The sequence below is a fragment of the Pleurodeles waltl genome, chromosome 7 (assembly GCF_031143425.1).
Source record: "Pleurodeles waltl isolate 20211129_DDA chromosome 7, aPleWal1.hap1.20221129, whole genome shotgun sequence".
Classification (NCBI taxonomy): domain Eukaryota; kingdom Metazoa; phylum Chordata; class Amphibia; order Caudata; family Salamandridae; genus Pleurodeles; species Pleurodeles waltl.
This window is the reverse complement of record NC_090446.1, coordinates 1,278,396,142-1,278,413,708: the sequence shown is the minus strand read 5'-3', so window position 1 is coordinate 1,278,413,708 and position 17,567 is coordinate 1,278,396,142. Positions and strand designations below refer to the sequence as shown.

The 17,567-nt window shown below is 49.1% G+C and overlaps 1 protein-coding gene across 1 annotated transcript in view; it reads right to left on the bottom strand.

Moving 5' to 3' along the window:
• TRIM28 (tripartite motif containing 28) overlaps nt 1-17,567 on the bottom strand; it is a 373,881-nt gene that overhangs the window by 195,558 nt on the left and 160,756 nt on the right. Inside the window, exons 11-12 of the mRNA XM_069200493.1 lie at nt 16,612-16,657; nt 97-286 (exon numbers count right to left, since the gene is read on the bottom strand). Coding sequence (XP_069056594.1) covers nt 97-286; nt 16,612-16,657 — 236 coding nt within the window. The remainder of the gene's footprint in view (nt 1-96; nt 287-16,611; nt 16,658-17,567) is intronic.

The following is a 17,567-nucleotide window of genomic DNA, read 5'->3' as shown; positions in this document are numbered from 1 at the left end:
TTAATGCCGACTTTTTTTTGCCATCTTAAGGAGTGGTATATGTTTAAAAAAAAGTACAGAGCTAAAACTATTTGGTCAAAATTAGCAGTGGATTACCTTTATGACAGCTTCACTCGATGGATTTCCTCTTTCAATTACAATCAAATTGTAATCCTCGTTGCTGTGTCCAGGATAAACTTTGAAGACCGGTGGCTGAGTGTCAGGAGTCAAATCAACATCAAGACGCTCCAAACTGACACGTGGCACCTTCTTTAACATAGTCACATCACCATCACTGGTCCGGCCCCTGAAAACATTTGTACAACATTCAAACATGAAGTTTTGTCATCCTTATGAAAGGTTTCTTTACAGAGATTTGAGATGCTTGTAATGTACAGAGATTGATTAGCAAGAATTTGCAAGAAGACTACATGGAATGGAGTGGCACATAGGCACAGGGGAATCTGTGGGTAGATTATCTACGAAAAGGAAAATGTTATTTACTTTTAACTATTGTAGTGCTGTAGATTTGCATCAGGGGCCATTTACCACAAGATATGCAGTTGTGCCTTGTAGTGAAGTGTCCCTTTTGACATGGTCACACCCACTTTTTCCCCACTGGTATTGAAGTTTTTCAACTGATGTGCACTGGGTCCCTGCTAACCAGGTCGCTGTGCCAGTGCTCTTTCCCACAAAAAACAAGGTAAAATGGTCTAATTGTGACCAGATTGGCACACATTAGCACCCCTATAAGTCTCTAGTCTTTGACTGGCCAAGTTGCACAGCTAGTGGGATATAATGGATCAAAGTGAGGAGAAACTCTAAACTCCTGAGGCACTACGTTTGGGGTCTTTGGCCTCAATGTAAAGGAGTCCCTCAACCCAATAGGTCCTGTGGGAGCCACTGATCTACCTTTTCCTAATCAGCAGCTTGCTGTCTCAGGCCTTCAAGTGTGGAACACGTACTCTGTCCCTGGCACAGATCCTCCCTAGAGGATCCCCCTGGTCCTAAGTGCTTTGGTGTAAGGCTCAAGCTCCTGAAATTCAGTTCCCTCTGGGGCTGTCAGATCTTCTCCCTCAGGAGAGGGGACCTTGTCTGGTGCCTGATTGGAAGCTGTCTACCCAGACTTTTTGCCTTTCCTCCTAGTAGGTTGGGTCATTATTCCAGACTCCAACTCTTTTTTCACCCTGGGCCTTGCACTGTGCTCTTGTTTTTACACAAACCCATTCAGGGATACCCAACATGGCTGCCTAGGATTTTCTTTCAACCTCAGCCCATGCAGAGAACTCCAGATCATTTCCAAGCAGAAGATACCATCACCTTCTCGTCAGTAATCCCTCCTCATTCTAAGGATACCATCACAATGGGATTTGCCTTGGCCTGATTATCAGTATTGAGGACTATATGTCGCACCAGTCAGATACTGATCTGAAGACACTAGCTGCTCAGTCACCATGGTGACACTGGCACCAGTACCTCTCAGTGCTTCAACCTTAACCCCATTACGTGGCTGTTGTCTGTATCTCTCCAGATTACTGGGCCAGAGAGCCAGGGCAACTACATCTAACCCCACCCCTCTGAGACTAAAGATGCCTCAGTAGGCTCACTGACATGGTCAAGGCCTACCTCAAATCCTATCTGGAGACTTACCACTGCATTTACTGCAGTTGCGCTAGAGGCATTCTTTATGTGGAGACAGATATGGTCTCCAGTTTGGTGTCCAAGAGCCTTGCAATCACAACACCAATCCTTTTTAGGATCCCAAATTTTACCTTTGTACCCACCCCTTGGATTGTGAAGGATATGTAGGTTTTTGGGGGGCTTTCGAAGACTTTACCTTTATCCTTGTTCTGGCTACCCCTTTTCACCTTGTGGGGGCATTATGGCCTCTTTCTTGTGGTGCCCCCACCAGTGGGAGTTTTGGTCACCCTTGTTTTGACACAGTGGTCTGCCTTCTGCCCCAATTATTGAGGAGAAAGTGAACCTAGCCCTACCAGCAACTGGTTTAACTTCCCTTAAACACAATTACTTAACAGATGTTCTTTCGTCAGTAAATTGTAAAACCCATATAGGAAGCTGGCTCTGTATATACTATACCAAAATGAGTAAAAGTGTGTATAGAGTCGAGGGCTTCCCCAGAGGCTTAACTGAGGCTAAAGTAGATAATACTAATGCTCTTTGGTGGTACTGTGGTCAAGCAGTTCGGCTTATCAGAGGGTAGTGAAAAGCATTTGTTGTACACACAGAGTCAATGAATGAGGCACACAATAAAGAACTCCAGGCCAATTGTTTTTATATAGCAAAAATATATTTTGTTACTTTGTTTTTAGAACTAAAGGATCTTGTTGCAGGTCAGTACATTAGCAAGTATCAAGCATATGTATCAACAGATATTTGTTTAAATTTGGCAAAGAAAACAGTTTACAGGCAAGTAACACTTTTCACTTTAAAAAGAGGGGACAATGCAATTTTCAAAACAGGTGGAGGGGGAGGGCTGCGCGAGGGGGAAGGTCTTATTGCAGTTTTGCGGTAAGTACTTGACTTACAGTTCCAGTCTCTGGGGGTTAAGATGTCCACAGGGCAAGGTTCAGGTTGAACCCAAATGTACACCCACCAGCAACGCAGGGCAGGGCAGGCCAGGTGCAGAGATCCAAATTGAGGTTGGATTTAAAATGGGTTCCTATGGAGACTGGGGGCACTCGGAAACAGATATGCTAGTAGGTAAGTACTCGCAACTTCAGAGAGCAGACCTGGGGGGTTTAAATGAGCAGCGGGGGGCAGCACCAAACACACCCCCTCAAAGGCACAGGGGCGGCCAGGTGCAGGGTGCAAACACAGCGTCGGGCTCCCAATGCTTTTCGATAGGGGGACCCCAGGGGTCACAAAGATGCTGCAGGCTGGGTCCAGGGGGCGGTTCCAGGAAACCACAGGCTAGACAAGGAGGAGGGCAGCCAACTGAACGATGCTGGTCCGGTGGTTGGATTCCCAGGGACCAGGGGGCTGCGGGTACAGGGGTACCTTTCGGCGTCAGGAATCTTCGTCCGGTTCTCTCGCTGTCAAGGGTCCTCAGGATTTAGGCTGCAGGGGTTGTCGTGTTGGCCAGGAAGGGTCAACCTAGGGTAGACACAAGGTTAGAATTGCCTGGGGGCCTGCTCTGGACCCGTAGGCCACCTGGACACGGGCTGAGGGCATCAGGTGCTGAGTGGGCAGGGCTTGCGGATCCGGGAGGGTTCTGGAGTCCTTCTTGGAGTTTCTTGTGGACAGGGCTTCTGTCCTTTGGAGGTCTTGGCCGTCTGGTGGGCAGGCAGTCCTCTGAGGGTTTGGAGAGGTCGCTGGTCTTCTGAAGTTGCAGACAAACTGGTAGGGGTGGGGCCAAGTCAGTTGGTGTCTGGAGTCTGCTTAGTAGTCCTTCTTTCTTCCTGTCTTGACGTTGCCAGGAATATTGTGAGCTAGGTTCAGGTTAGCCCTTAAATCCTAGATTTAGAGGAGTTACAGGGGTCATAGGTAATTAGCCAATAGCTACTGTCGCTGAGGGTGGCTACACCCTTCCTGTGTACACTCCCTTTGGGGAGGGGGGTACACTCCTAACCCTATTGGTTCTGTCCTCCAAACCAAGATGAAGGATTCCGCACAGACGCAGTCACTTCAGCTCTGGACACCTTAGGGGTGGTCCTAGTTGAAGTGGTCATTCCTCACTGTTCTACCTAATTTTTCCGCCGGACTTGCCACCAATAGTGGAGCTTTGTCCAGTGGCGGGTGTCTCCAATAGCTGGAGTGCCCTGGGGCACTGGAACAGGAGGCCTGAGCCTTTGAGGCTCACTGCCAAGTGTTACAGTTCCTGCAGGGGGGAGGTGTGAAGCACCTCCAACCACAGCAGGCTTTGTATCTGGCCTCAGAGAGCACAAAGGCTCTCACCCCATGAGATCATAAACCTGTCTTATAGTGGCAGGCTGGCACAGACTGCTTAGACGTACACTAAAAAGTTGATTAAAATACAGGGGCATCTTTAAGATGCCCTCTGGGTACATTGTTGGATTTATTGTACAATGGCATTAGTGTGGACCAGGACCTATATACCAAGAGTACCATTTACTAGGGACTTACAGAGGATGCTAAAGGTTTTGCCAATTGGGAAAAACAACTGTGCAGTTTTGGGGGAAGAGATCTGGCACTGGTGACCTGCTTAGCAGGAACCCAGTGCGCCAGAAACAAGGACATGTCGAAAGATACACTTTCCTACAACGGCCCTGAAAGGGAAGCCCCTGTGTAAGGAAATGCCTCCTTGGCATGGTTACCCCCTGACTTTTTGCCTTTGCTGATGCTATGTTTTGAATTGAAAGTGTGCTGAGGCCTGCTAACCAGGCCCCAGCACCAGTGTTATTTCCCTAACCTGTACTTTTGATTCCACAATTGGCACACCCTGGCATCCAGGTAAGTCCCTTGTAACTGGTACCCCTGGTACCAAGGGCCCTGATGCCAGGGAAGGTCTCTAAGGGCTGCAGCATATCTTATGCCACCCTGGGGACCCCTCACTCAGCACAGACACACTGCTTACCAGCTTGTGTGTGCTGGTGAGAACAAAACAAGTAAGTCGACATGGCACTCCCCTCAGGGTGCCATGCCAACCTCACACTGCCTACGCAGTATAGATAAGTCACCCCTCTAGTAGGCCTTACAGCCCTAAGGCAGGGTGCACTATACCATAGGTGAGGGCACCAGTACATGAGTACTGTGCCCCTACAGTGTCTAAGCCAAACCTTAGACATTGTAAGTGCAGGGTAGCCATAAGAGTGTATGGTCTGGGAGTCTGTCAAACATGGACTCCACAGCACCATAATGGCTACACTGAAAACTGGGAAGTTTGGTATCAAACTTCTCAGCACAATAAATGCACACTGATGCCAGTGTACATTTTATTGTGAAATACACCCCAGAGGGCACCTTAGAGGTGCCCCCTGAAACCTTAACCGACTATCTGTGTAGGCTGACTGGTTCCAGCAGCCTGCCACAACCAAGACATGTTGCTGGCCCCATGGGGAGAGTGCCTTTGTCACTCTGAGGCCAGTAACAAAGCCTGCACTGGGTGGAGATGCTAACACCTCCCCCAGGTAGGAGCTGTCACACCTGGCGGTGAGCCTCAAAGGCTCACCCCTTTGTGCCAGCACCGCAGGACACTCCCGCTAGTGGAGTTGCCCGCCCCCTCCGGCCACGGCCCCCACTTTTGGCGGCAAGGCCGGAGAAAATAATGAGAATAACAAGGAGGAGTCACTGGCCAGTCAGGACAGCCCCTAAGGTGTCCTGAGCTGAAGTGACTAACTTTTAGAAATCCTCCATCTTGCAGATGGAGGATTCCCCAATAGGATTAGGGATGTGACCCCCTCCCCTTGGGAGGAGGCACAAAGAGGGTGTACCCACCCTCAGGGCTAGTAGCCATTGGCTACTAACCCCCCAGACCTAAACACACCCTTAAATTTAGTATTTAAGGACTCCCCTGAACCTAAGAATTGAGATTCCTGAAACCTACAAGAAGAAGAAGACTGCTGAGCTGAAAAACCCCTGCAGAGGAAGAACAGAAGACACCAACTGCTTTGGCCCCAGTCCTACCGGCCTGTCTCCTGCCTTCCAAAGAACCCTGCTCCAGCGACGCTTTCCAAAGGACCAGCGACCTCTGAATCCTCAGAGGACTGCCCTGCTTCACGCAAAACAAGGAACTCCCGAGGACAGCGGCCCTGCTCCAAAAGAACTGCAACTTTGTTTCAAGGAGCAGACTTAAAGACCCCTGCAACTCCCCGCAAGAAGCGTGAGACTTGCAACACTGCACCCGGCGACCCCGACTCGACTGGTGGAGAACCAACACCTCAGGGAGGACCCTCCGGCGACTCAGAGACCGTGAGTAACCAAAGTTGTCCCCCCTGAGCCCCCACAGCGACGCCTGCAGAGGGAATCCCGAGGCTCCCCCTGACCGCGACTGCCTGAACTCCATTTCCCGACGGCTGGAAAAGACTCTGCACCCGCAGCCCTCAGCACCGAAAGGAACGGAACTCCTGTGCAGGAGTGACCCCCAGGAGGCTCTCTCCCTTGCCCAGGTGGTGGCTACCCCGAGGAGCCCCCCCCTTGCCTGCCTGCAACGCTGAAGAGATCCCTTGATCTCTCATTGATTTACATTGAAAACCCGACGCTTGGTTCTACACTGCACCCGGCTGCCCCAGTGCCGCTGAGGGTGTACTTTTTGTGTGAACTTGTGTCCCCCCCCGGTGCCCTACAAAACCCCCCTGGTCTGCCCTCCGAAGACGCAGGTACTTACCTGCTGGCAGACCGGAACCGGGGCACCCCCTTCTCTCCATTGAAGCCTATGTGTTTTGGGCACCTCTTTGACCTCTGCACCTGACCGGCCCTGAGCTGCTGGTGTGGTGATTTTGGGGTTGCTCTGAACCCTCAACGGTGGGCTACCTTGGACCAAGAACTGAAACCTGTAAGTGACTTACTTACCTGTGAAACCTAACAAAACTTTACCTCCCCCAGGAACTGTAAAAATTGCACTGTGTCCACTTTTGAAACAGCTTATTGTGTTTTATGTAAAAAGTATACATGCTAATGTAATGATTCAAAGTGCCTAAAGTACTTACCTGCAATACCTTTCAAATGAGATATTACATGTAAAATTTGAACCTGTGGTTCTTAAAATAAACTAAGAAAATATATTTTTCTATAACAAAACCTATTGGCTGGATTTGTCTCAGAGTGTGTGTTCCTCATTTATTGCCTGTGTGTATGTACAACAAATGCTTAACACTACTCCTTTGATAAGCCTACTGCTCGACCACACTACCACAAAATAGAGCATTAGTATTATCTCTTTTTGCCACTATCTTACCTCTAAGGGGAACCCTTGGACTCTGTGCATGCTATTCCTTACTTTGAAATAGCACATACAGAGCCAACTTCCTACACCCTGCACCTAGAAACCAGTTTCCAGAGGATGGGGGGGGTGGAGGGGAGGATGTGTGGGTCAGTAAGGAATCTGTAACTAGAATATGTCTATATCAGGTAAGGCGTTACCGAAGGTAAGTAACTTGTTCATCTGGTAGAGGCTTCTAGTTGCAGATTTGTTACTCTAGCCTAGATACCCAAGCAATACCATCACTGGAGGGTCTGCAAACCAACATCATACTAGAAAGTCTTGTATGACCGAAAGGGCAATGTACCCGTCCCTTCAGACCTGACTGTCCATGCAGTAGTTTTTGGTGAACGTATGCAAGGGTGCCCATGTTGCTGTCTGACAGATGCCCAGGACTGGAACCTTGTGTGCTAACATAGTGGTTGAGGCTGACACCCTTGTAGAATGAGCACGCAAACCCTCTGGGACTTGCTTTTTAAGCAGTGAGTAGCACATTTGAATGCAGAAGAGATGGCTCTCTTCTGCACTGTCTGACCTTTCCTCGCAGCCACTTAATCAATAAAGATTTGATCATCCACCTGGAACTCTTTGGTACGATCAAGTTACAACACCAATGCTCTTTTTGGGTGCAGGCAGTGGAGCCTCTACTCTACCTTGTGAGAGTGAGAGAGAGAGAGTGAGAGAGAGTGTGAGAGAGAGTGTGAGAGAGAGTGTGAGAGAGAGTGTGAGAGAGAGTGTGAGAGAGAGTGTGAGAGAGAGTGTGAGAGAGAGAGTGAGAGAGAGAGTGAGAGAGAGAGTGAGAGAGAGAGTGTGAGAGAGAGAGTGTGAGTGAGAGAGTGTGAGACTGTGAGAGAGAGTGTGAGAGAGTGAGACTATGTGAAAGAATGGGGGTGGGGGGGTGTAAAAAGTAGCAAGGTGGTGGATTGGCCTATATGTAATGGCACAACCACCTTTGGGAAGAAAGAAGCCCTAGAGCGAAACACCACTTTGTCACGATAGGTGGAATGCTAGGGCAGCTTAGATGATGACACCTGCAGCTCACTCATCCTGTGGGCAGAGGTAGTGGCCACAAGGAAGGCTGTGTTTAATGTCAGAAGCCTGCGAAGACATTTATGTAGCGGCTCAAAATGAGCACACATTAGGAAAGAAAGAACCAAATTCAAACCCAATTGGGGCATGATGAAAGGGGATGGAGGGAACACATGAGTAACACCTTACCTGCTAACAATAGGAGACTTAAAGAGGGCTGATTGGGGAATCTAAAAAGTACAGAGATAGCAGATAGATAACCTTTGAGGGTGCCCAAAGCAGAGCCCTGCTGGGCTAAAGAAAGTGTGAACAAGAAGATCTCGAAAAAAAAGAGGGGAAGAGAGGGGGGTCGGACTTGTTTGAACACCATGCCACAAATTTGTTCCAACGACAAGCATATACCGTTTTGATAGAGGGACACCTGGCTGCCAAGATAACGTTACAGACTTTGGGCAGAAGGTCAAAATCTGTCAACTGCTGCCACCCAAACTCCACGAATAAGGCGAAAGCTGGACAGGTTTGGGTGGAGAGCTATGCCCTGGTGCTGCAACAGAAGATCCTCCCGAAAGGGTAGTCAGATCGGAGGATTGATGGGCATACTCAACAGCTCAGGATACCAGACTCTTCGTGCTCAGTCCGGATTAACAAGAAGTATCTGGGCACATCGTTCTTGATTTTCTTGAGAACTCTGGGCAGAAGTGGCACGGGCAGAAAGGCTTACAGGAGGCCCAAGTTCCACTCGCGACAAAGGCGCTGCAGAGCGAGTGCCAATTTGGAAACTCCAGTGCTCAGTTCTGCTGACATTGTGCATGCTCTGCAGAGGTGAACAAATCTAACCAAAGTTCTCCCCACTGCTAATAGAGATCATGCGCCATCTCCCAATGGAGGCGCCGTCGTGAGTGACCAGGCACTGTCAGCTGAGTTTGTCCGCCCTGACATTCAGTTCGCCTGCGAGGTGCTGAACCATCAGGGAACTGCACTGATGTTCCAGCCATGTCCAGAGGAGCAGAGCCTCCTGACAAAGTGTCCGCGACCCTACCCTGCCTGTGGCAGTACCACATGGCAGTAGTGTTGTCAGTGAATGCCTGCACTACTTTCTCTTTGAGACAGGGTAGAAATGCTTGTAATGATTAATGATTGCCTGCAGCTCCAGAAGGTTGATGTGGAGGGCACACTGCACCGGAGACCAGACACCTCTGATCGCAGTCTCTCTTCCTTATGGCCACCCCAGCTCAAGAGTGATGCATCTATCACTACTGTCAAATCTGGTTGGGGAAGGAAGAGGATCTGCCTCTGACCCCATCGCAGTTCGTTATCCACCACTGCAGATCTTGTGCATTTCCCTTCTGAGATATGGACCACGTCTGAGCGATTGCCCTGATGCTGTGCCCACTGGAACTTCGGATCCTACTGCAGAGCTCGCATGTGCCATCTGGCATGTGTGACTAGCAGGATGAAGGAGGCCAAGAGGCTCAGCAGCCTCGGAGTCATTCTCACCAAAATCCAGGATAGAGGCTGAAACCTCGGTATCACAGCCTGAATATCGTGGACTGACAGCTTGGGAGGATAAGCCTGAAACTTCACTGTGTCCAGACCATCTCCAATGAAAGGAAGCATCCGAGAGGGAGAAGGGTGTGACTTTGGCATGTTTATAGTGAACACAAGCAAATGCAGGTGGTTTGATGTAGTCTTAAAGTGGGAGACAACAGCTTGGGGCAAGCCAGCCTTCAACAGCCAGTCGTCTAAGTGGGAAGGAGGGGTGAGACTGAAACCCCTGACTTGCGCAGATCAGTTGCGACCACCCGCATCACCTTGGTGAAAACCCAAAAGGCACTGGTAAGGCCAAAGGGGAGCACGGTGAACTGAAAGTGCTCGTGGCCCACGGTGAACTACAGGTAGTGACTGTGGGCAGGCAAGATCGGGATGTGAAAGTAAGCGTCCTGCAAGCTCAATGCTACCATCCACTCTTTTGGGTCCAGGGCAGATAGAGCCTGAGCCAGAGTGAGCATTTTGAACTTCTCCTTTCAGAGGAAGAGATTGAGGGACTGAAGAACTAGGATAGGACTTCAGCCCTTGTCCTTTTTGGGTACCAGAAAATAGCGGGAATAACAACCATGACTTATTTCTGGCACAAGAATCCTGTCTATGGCTTCCTTCACCACGAGAGCTGTAACCTCTTCGCAGAAAAGTGTCAAGAGATCCTACATCATCTGATCGTAGGATGGTGGCATGGATGGAGGGGTAATCTTGAAGGGGAGAGAGTAGCCCCTTCGGACTACGTGCAAATCCTACGTCTGATGTGATGGACTGCCAGTGGAGCAGGCGATGGCGAATCCTGCCTCGGACTGGTCCCTGGTGGGTAAGCGTCAGACTAGGCAAATTTGGAGGCAGCTGCAGAAGGGGTCATGGTGGGCTGACAGGACCGCTGGCTCCCTGACCCGCAGGGACAGTGGCTCTTACTTTCTCAGTCACCCAGAGTCTGGGTAGCATGTGCAGTGGCTGGAGGGAAACTGACATGATTGGTGGCTACTAAACGGGCATCCCAAGGGGTGAAAAGCGGACTGAATAGGGAAGGGGGCAAGGGGCAGCTAAAAGGCCCAAGGACTTGGCCACAGGACAAAATTCCTTGAAGCACAGAGTTTGCTTTCTCTACGAAGAGATGAGAGCCATCAAACGGCATATCCAAAAAAGTAGCTTGGACGGGAAAAGAAAGATGTCCTCAACCAGGCGTTGTGCCGCAAGGCCACCGTCGATGCAACCGCTCTGCCCAGTGAGTCGGTCGTGTCTAGCCCACATTTGATTATGAACTTCGCTGCATCTCTCACATCAGCAACAGCTTGGGAGAGTACTGCCCTGGCCTCCTACGGAACCTGTGGCAGCACTTGTGCAACTGTTTCCTTTAGACTATGGGTGTAATGGTCTAAAAGGTATCCGGTGTTCACGGAACGCAATGCCAGGGTGGAGGAAGAGAACATTTTCATCCCAAGTAGGTCTAGCCTCTTGGATTCCCTATCCAGGTGTGTGGAAGAGAATAAGCCCTAGCACGTGGACACTCCAATAACCAAGCTCTCAGAGGGGTCCTGCATTAGGAACGCAGGGTCATGTGGAGCAGGTCTATGGTGACATGCAATTGTCCTATTCACAGGCGTCCCGGTGCTGGGTTTGGACCATGTACCCAGCAGGACAACTGTAAGGGTATCATTGAAGGGCAAACAAGGTTCAAAGGGAGAAGCCCTCTGTCAGGAGGTTAGTCTTAACTGCCACTGAAGGAAGCTCAAGGACCTTGGCCACTCCTCGCACCACCACTGAATAGGACGATCCCACCTTCTCAGCCACAGAAGGGGGAGAAAGCATACCAGTGTTAGGGGAAGTTTCGAGACAACTAGCCTCACACAGGAAGATCTGCCAGTGCATAGAGTCTTGCAGCTGGGATTCTGAAGGGCCCAGCAACACCTCACCGTATGGCCACCCTTAGCAATGAAAGTCAGGATCCAACATAGGGGAAAGGCCCCTGCCAAAACTGGTATCCAGGTCGCAGTTCCGGCTCCACATTGGAGTCGGTAATAACGATGGAGTCAACGCCACCTGGTCAGTGACATTGGAAGCGGCATCGGGGAAGGTCGGAAAAGGTCGAGGTGATACGACTGGCACCGGTTCGAATCCAGGAGTGGATTCATGGGTGCCCTCTGGAGAAGAGGACGAAGCTGCGGGCAAAGAACCAGAGAGGCCCCCTTCTAATCCTGCGAGTCCCGAAGGTGCTCCAGCGGAGTCGAGACTGTCCAAAGCTGAGGCACATGGCCTCAAAAGTCCCTATGTTGGGCAGGTGTCGCTCCAGCTCCCGTAAACTCGGGGATCTGGAGCCGACCCAGATGCAGGCTCCGAGGGCAGAGGCCTTGATCGACAACGCTCCCTTTCCCTCATCTCGTCAGCCAACGGATGGGGTGAAATTGAAGAACACTGCTTCTTCGACTCCTTCTTGTGCCTCTTACATGACTGTCCTGAGGACTTGGAGTAGGACAATGAAGAATCAGGGCTCCGCAACCGTTCTCAGGACCTTCCACTTCAGTGAAAGTAACGTAGGGCAGAGTGTTGAACCGCAAGGAACGTTAGGGACTGCTTGTAGGAAGCCGGCTCTGTATATACTATACCAAAATGAGGTAAAGTGTGCACAGAGTCCAGGGGTTCCCCAGAGGCTATAGTAGATAATACTAACTCAACCTTTTGTGGTAGTGTGGTCGAGTAGTTAGGCTTATCAAAGGGTGGGGCAAAGCATTTCATGTACACACAATCAAGCAATGAGGCACACACTCAAAGACTAACTTCAGGCCAATTGTTTTTATATAGCAAAAAAATATTTTATTACTTTATTACCAGAACCAGAAGATCTTTGTCACAGGTAAGTACAGTTGTAAGTAGGTATCAAGCATATGTATCAAATGTACTTTGTTTGGTTTTAGCAGATAAAGCAGTTTGCAAGTAAGTAGCAATTTTCTATTTCAAGAATAGACAGTGTAATTTTCCATAAGAGTTCAGTCCTGGTGGGAACATTGTTAGCACAGAAAACTGGTAAGTACACGACTTACGATTCCAGTCTTTGAGTTTTAGGATGTCCACAGTTCAAAGTTTAGGCTGACCCCAAAAGTGCACCACCAGCACCACAAAGACGGCTGGGTGCAGAGGTTAAAGTTGGCGTCGGGATTGCAGTTGAATCCTATGAGGACTGGGGGGTGCTCAGCAGAAAACAGATTGTAGTTATGTACCTGCAGTTCCAGGACACAGGTCTGAGTGGTTTAGGTCAGCACCAGAGGGGTTGGGTGTCCACAGAATCACACCAAACACACCCCCAGATGCACTGGGACAGCCAGGTGCAGGGTGCAAACAGAGCTTGGTGCCCAATAATTTTCAATTGGGAGGGGGGGGGGGGGGGGCTCTGGATTCTGGCTTTAGGTGTTGTGTTGGCAAGATGGGGGTCAACCCATGGGCATCGGGTGCAGAGTTGGCAAGACTCGCTGATCTTGGGCAGTTCTAGAGTCTTTTTGGTGATTTCTTCTGGAGAGGGCCGCTGTCCTGGTGAGTTCTTGGTCCTCTGCTGGACATGCAGTCCTCTGGGGATTTGGAGAGGTTGCTGTTCCTGCAGGATGTGCGGTCTGTAAGGAAATGCCAAATGAAGAACTCTCTTGGGAAAGGTTAGTCGCATCATCTTTCGTTTGGGGGGGGTGGGGGGGGGGGGGTGGAGGGAGTTGTTGTGTAAGGAAATGCCTCCTTGGCATGGTTATCCCCTGACTTTTTGCCTTTGCTGATGCTAAGTTTGGATTTGCAAGTGTGCGGAGGCCTGCTAACCAGGCCCCAGCACCAGTGTTCTTTCCCTAACCTGTACATTTGCACTATTTCAAAGTAAGGAATAGTATGCACAGAGTCCAAGGGTTCCCCTTAGAGGTAAGATAGTGGCAAAAAGAGAGAATACTAATGCTCTATTTTGTGGTAGTGTGGTCGAGCAGTAGGCTTATCAAAGGAGCAGTGTTAAGCATTTGTTGTACATACACACAGGCAATAAATGAGGAACACACACTCAGAGAATTCCAGGCCAATAGGTTTTTGTTATAGAAAAATATATTTTCTTAGTTTATTTTAAGAACCACAGGTTCAAATTCTACATGTAATATCTCATTTGAAAGGTATTGCAGGTAAGTACTTTAGGAACTTTGAATAATCACAATAGCATATATACTTTTTACATAAAACACATTTAGCTGTTTTAAAAGTGGACACAGTGCAATGTTCACAGTTCCTGGGGGAGGTAAAGTAATGTTAGTTCTTGCAGGTAAGTAAACCACCTACGGGGTTCAAATTGGGGTCCAAGGTAGCCCACCGTTGGGGGTTCAGAGCAACCCCAAAGTCACCACACCAGCAGCTCAGGGCCGGTCAGGTGCAGAGTTCAAAGTGGTGCCCAAAACGCATAGGCTCCAATGGAGGTAAGGCGGTTCCAGTCTGCCAGCAGGTAAGTACCCGCGTCTTCGGAGGGCAGACCAGGAGGGTTTTGTAGAGCACCGGGGGGGACACAAGTCCACACAGAAAGTACACCCTCAGCAGCGCGGGGGTGGCCGGGTGCAGTGTGCAAACAAGCGTCGGTTTCTCAATAGGATTCAATGGGAGACCAAGGGGTCTCTTCAGCGGTGCAGGCTGGCAAGGGGGGGGGGGGCTCCTCGGGGTAGCCACCACCTGGGCAAGGGAGAGGGCCTCCTGGGGGTCACTCCTGCAGTGAAGTTCCGATCCTTCAGGTGCTGGGGGCTGCGGGTGCAGGGTCTTTTCCAGCCGTCGGGATTTTAGAGTCAGGCAGTCGCGGTCAGGGGGAGCCTCGGGATTCCCTCTGCAGGCGTCGCTGTGGGGGCACAGGGGGGACAACTTTGGTTACTCACAGTCTTGGAGTCGCCTGGGGGTCCTCCCTGTAGCATTGTTTCTCCACCAGTCGAGTCGGGGTCGCCGGGTGCAGTGTTGCAAGTCTCACGCTTCTTGCGGGGATTGCAGGGGGTCTTTAAATCTGCTCCTCTGGAAACAAAGTTGCAGTCTTTGTTGAACAGGGCCGCTGTCCTCGGGAGTTTCTTGGTCTTTTGGAAGCAGGGCAGTCCTCTGAGGATTCAGAGGTCGCTGGTCCTTGGGAAAGCATCGCTGGAGCAGTTTTCTTCAGAAGGAGGGAGACAGGCCGGTAGGGCTGGGGCCAAAGCAGTTGGTGTCCTCTTCTTCTCTGCAGGGGTTTTTCAGCTCAGCAGTCCTCTTCTTCGTAAGCTGCAGGAATCTAAATTCTTAGGTTCAGGGAAGCCCTTAAATACTAAATTTAAGGGCGTGTTTAGGTCTGGGGGGTTAGTAGCCAATGGCTACTAGCCCTGAGGGTGGGTACACCCTCTTTGTGCCTCCTCCCAAGGGGAGGGGGTCACATTCCTATCCCTATTGGGGGAATCCTCCATCTGCAAGATGGAGGATTTCTAAAAGTTAGAGTCACTTCAGCTCAGGACACCTTAGGGGCTGTCCTGACTGGCCAGTGACTCCTCCTTGTTATTCTCATTATCTCCACCGGCCTTGCCGCCAAAAGTGGGGCCGGGGCCGTGGCCGGAGGGGGCGGGCAACTCCACTAGCTGGAGTGCCCTGCGGTGCTGGAACAAAGGGGGTAAGCCTTTGAGGCTCACCGCCAGGTGTTACAGCTCCTGCCTGTGGGAGGTGATAGCATCTCCATCCAGTGCAGGCTTTGTTACTGGCCACAGAGTGACAAAGGCACTCTCCCCATGTGGCCAGCAACATGTCTCGAGTGTGGCAGGCTGCTCGGACCAGTCAGCCTACACGGGTAGTTGGTTTAAGTTTCAGGGGGCACCTCTAAGGTGCCCTCTGGGGTGCAGTTTACAATAAAATGTACACTGGCATCAGTGTGCATTTGTTGTGCTGAGAAGTTTGATACCAAACTTCCCAGTTTTCAGTGTAGCCATTATGGTGCTGTGGAGTTCGTGTTTGACACACTCCCAGACTATATACTCTTATGGCTACCCTGCACTTACAATGTCTAAGGTTTGGCTTAGACACTGTAGGGGCACAGTGCTCATGCACGGGTGCCCTCACCTATGGTATAGTGCACCATGCCTTAGGGCTGTAAGGCCTACTAGGAGGGGTGACTTATCTATACTGCATAGGCAGTGTGAGGTTGGCATGGCACCCTGAGGGGAGTGCCATGTCGACTTACTCGTTTTGTCCTCACCAGCAGACACAAGCTGGCAAGCAGTGTGTCTGTGCTGAGTGAGGGGTCCCCAGGGTGGCATAAGATATGCTGCAGCCCTTAGAGACCTTCCCTGGCATCAGGGCCCTTGGTACCAGGGGTACCAGTTACAAGGGACTTACCTGGATGCCAGGGTGTGCCAATTGTGGAATCAAAAGTACAGGTTAGGGAAATAATACTGGTGCTGGGGCCTGGTTAGCAGGCCTCAGCACACTTTCAATTCAAAACATAGCATCAGCAAAGGCAAAAAGTCAGGGGGTAACAATGCCAAGGAGGCATTTCCTTACAAGGGGGTACTCTTCTTTCTCACTATTATGATAGGCCTTAGGGTGTACACACATTGTTTTAACTAGACGGTTGGGTGGAAGCTGCCGGGTGGGGGGTATTGGGGTAGTTTAATTCTTTGTTTCTGTACTTGTTTGTAATCACAGCGATAACTGCATTAGATTTTTAGTAATGTTCTAAAATACTGTAGTTGGAGTGGCTGGGACGGCATCCTGATGTGATGCAAATGTACCATGCCTCAGTACGCGGTACAGGTTATTCTGTTTGAAGAAACACCAATATATATATTTTTGGTTGGTAAAAACTACTTTCAAACTGTACTATTTTGTACAAAGGAAAAATTCCTGATGGACACATTGTACATTACTCACAACCAAAAACAGTCGATCCAGAAATGGATATGTGGCTGACAGCGTCATATACTGTAATATTCATATGGTCGAAGGAAGTGCGCACACACTCTCTTGGTGCACATGGAGGAATAAAATTAGAGGGAGCATTACTTTTTTCAATGTCCCATTTAATCTTGTGCACAATAAAGAAAGGAAACTTATCTGTACTTAAAGACAAGGCAGGATTGAGTAGAACTGCACAAATGTTAAATTACAAATAAGTGATGAGTTAGATTGGGAAAATAGGGTACTAGACAATCAGAGGTTACCTTTTAATTCCAGATACAGTTCCTTCATAACTGGAAGGCGCTCCTTCTGTTTCAATAAAAAAAAAAAAAAAAAAAAGTTCAAATAAACTGATAATATTATATAATGTTTGTTTTATGAAACTGATATAGCAAAGCCTAACAGTTCAATGCTGGGATCACTGTATATTTTAACACTTTGTTCATCATTATACAAACAATGCTACAAGGACTTTCACTGTTAATAAACATCTCAATTTCTTTTTAATATGGCTTCTGATAGGCCATAGGTCTGGGATAAGGAAAGGTTATGGGATTGACAGTTAAATAACACTTCATTAATGCGATACATAGAAGGACGAATGAGCAAGCATTGTGGGTGTACTGTGCAATTTGAATGGTTAAAGTGACAATACTGAAAGGTCCATGAGAAAACAACTTTAGAACACCTTAAACACAAGTAAAAGGCAAAACTTTACACGTTTCTAGTCTCAGAGAATTCTACCTTTGAGCTCTTAGGAGATGGTGATAACAGCTGCAGTACAGTTATACTAAATAGGGGCACCACCTCACATTTAATTGGACTCTACCTTCTCTGTGCCTTTTCTTGTACTCTGTATTTTTCCAATTCAGCACTCAGTATTGTCCACAAGGTGACTTGTTTGGCAGTTTACAAATCTTAAATACAAACACTGGCAACTATCTATTTTTTGTTTGTATTTGCCTGTAATATCAAAAGGCAATAAGAAGACTGCAAATAAGATAATAAACGTGCTGCAGTAACAACAGAGGTTGCATGGTATTCCTGGGCAGTATCCATATTGGTTCATATACAAATGCACACAACATTTCAATTTAATTCCAGACAGCTAAATAAAGCTATTAGTTAAAGGATAGAACCCTTGGAAAACACACAGGATGTGTCTGTAATATAATATAGCACAGAGGCTGAAGGTCCCATGAAGCACTAGGTAAGTGTA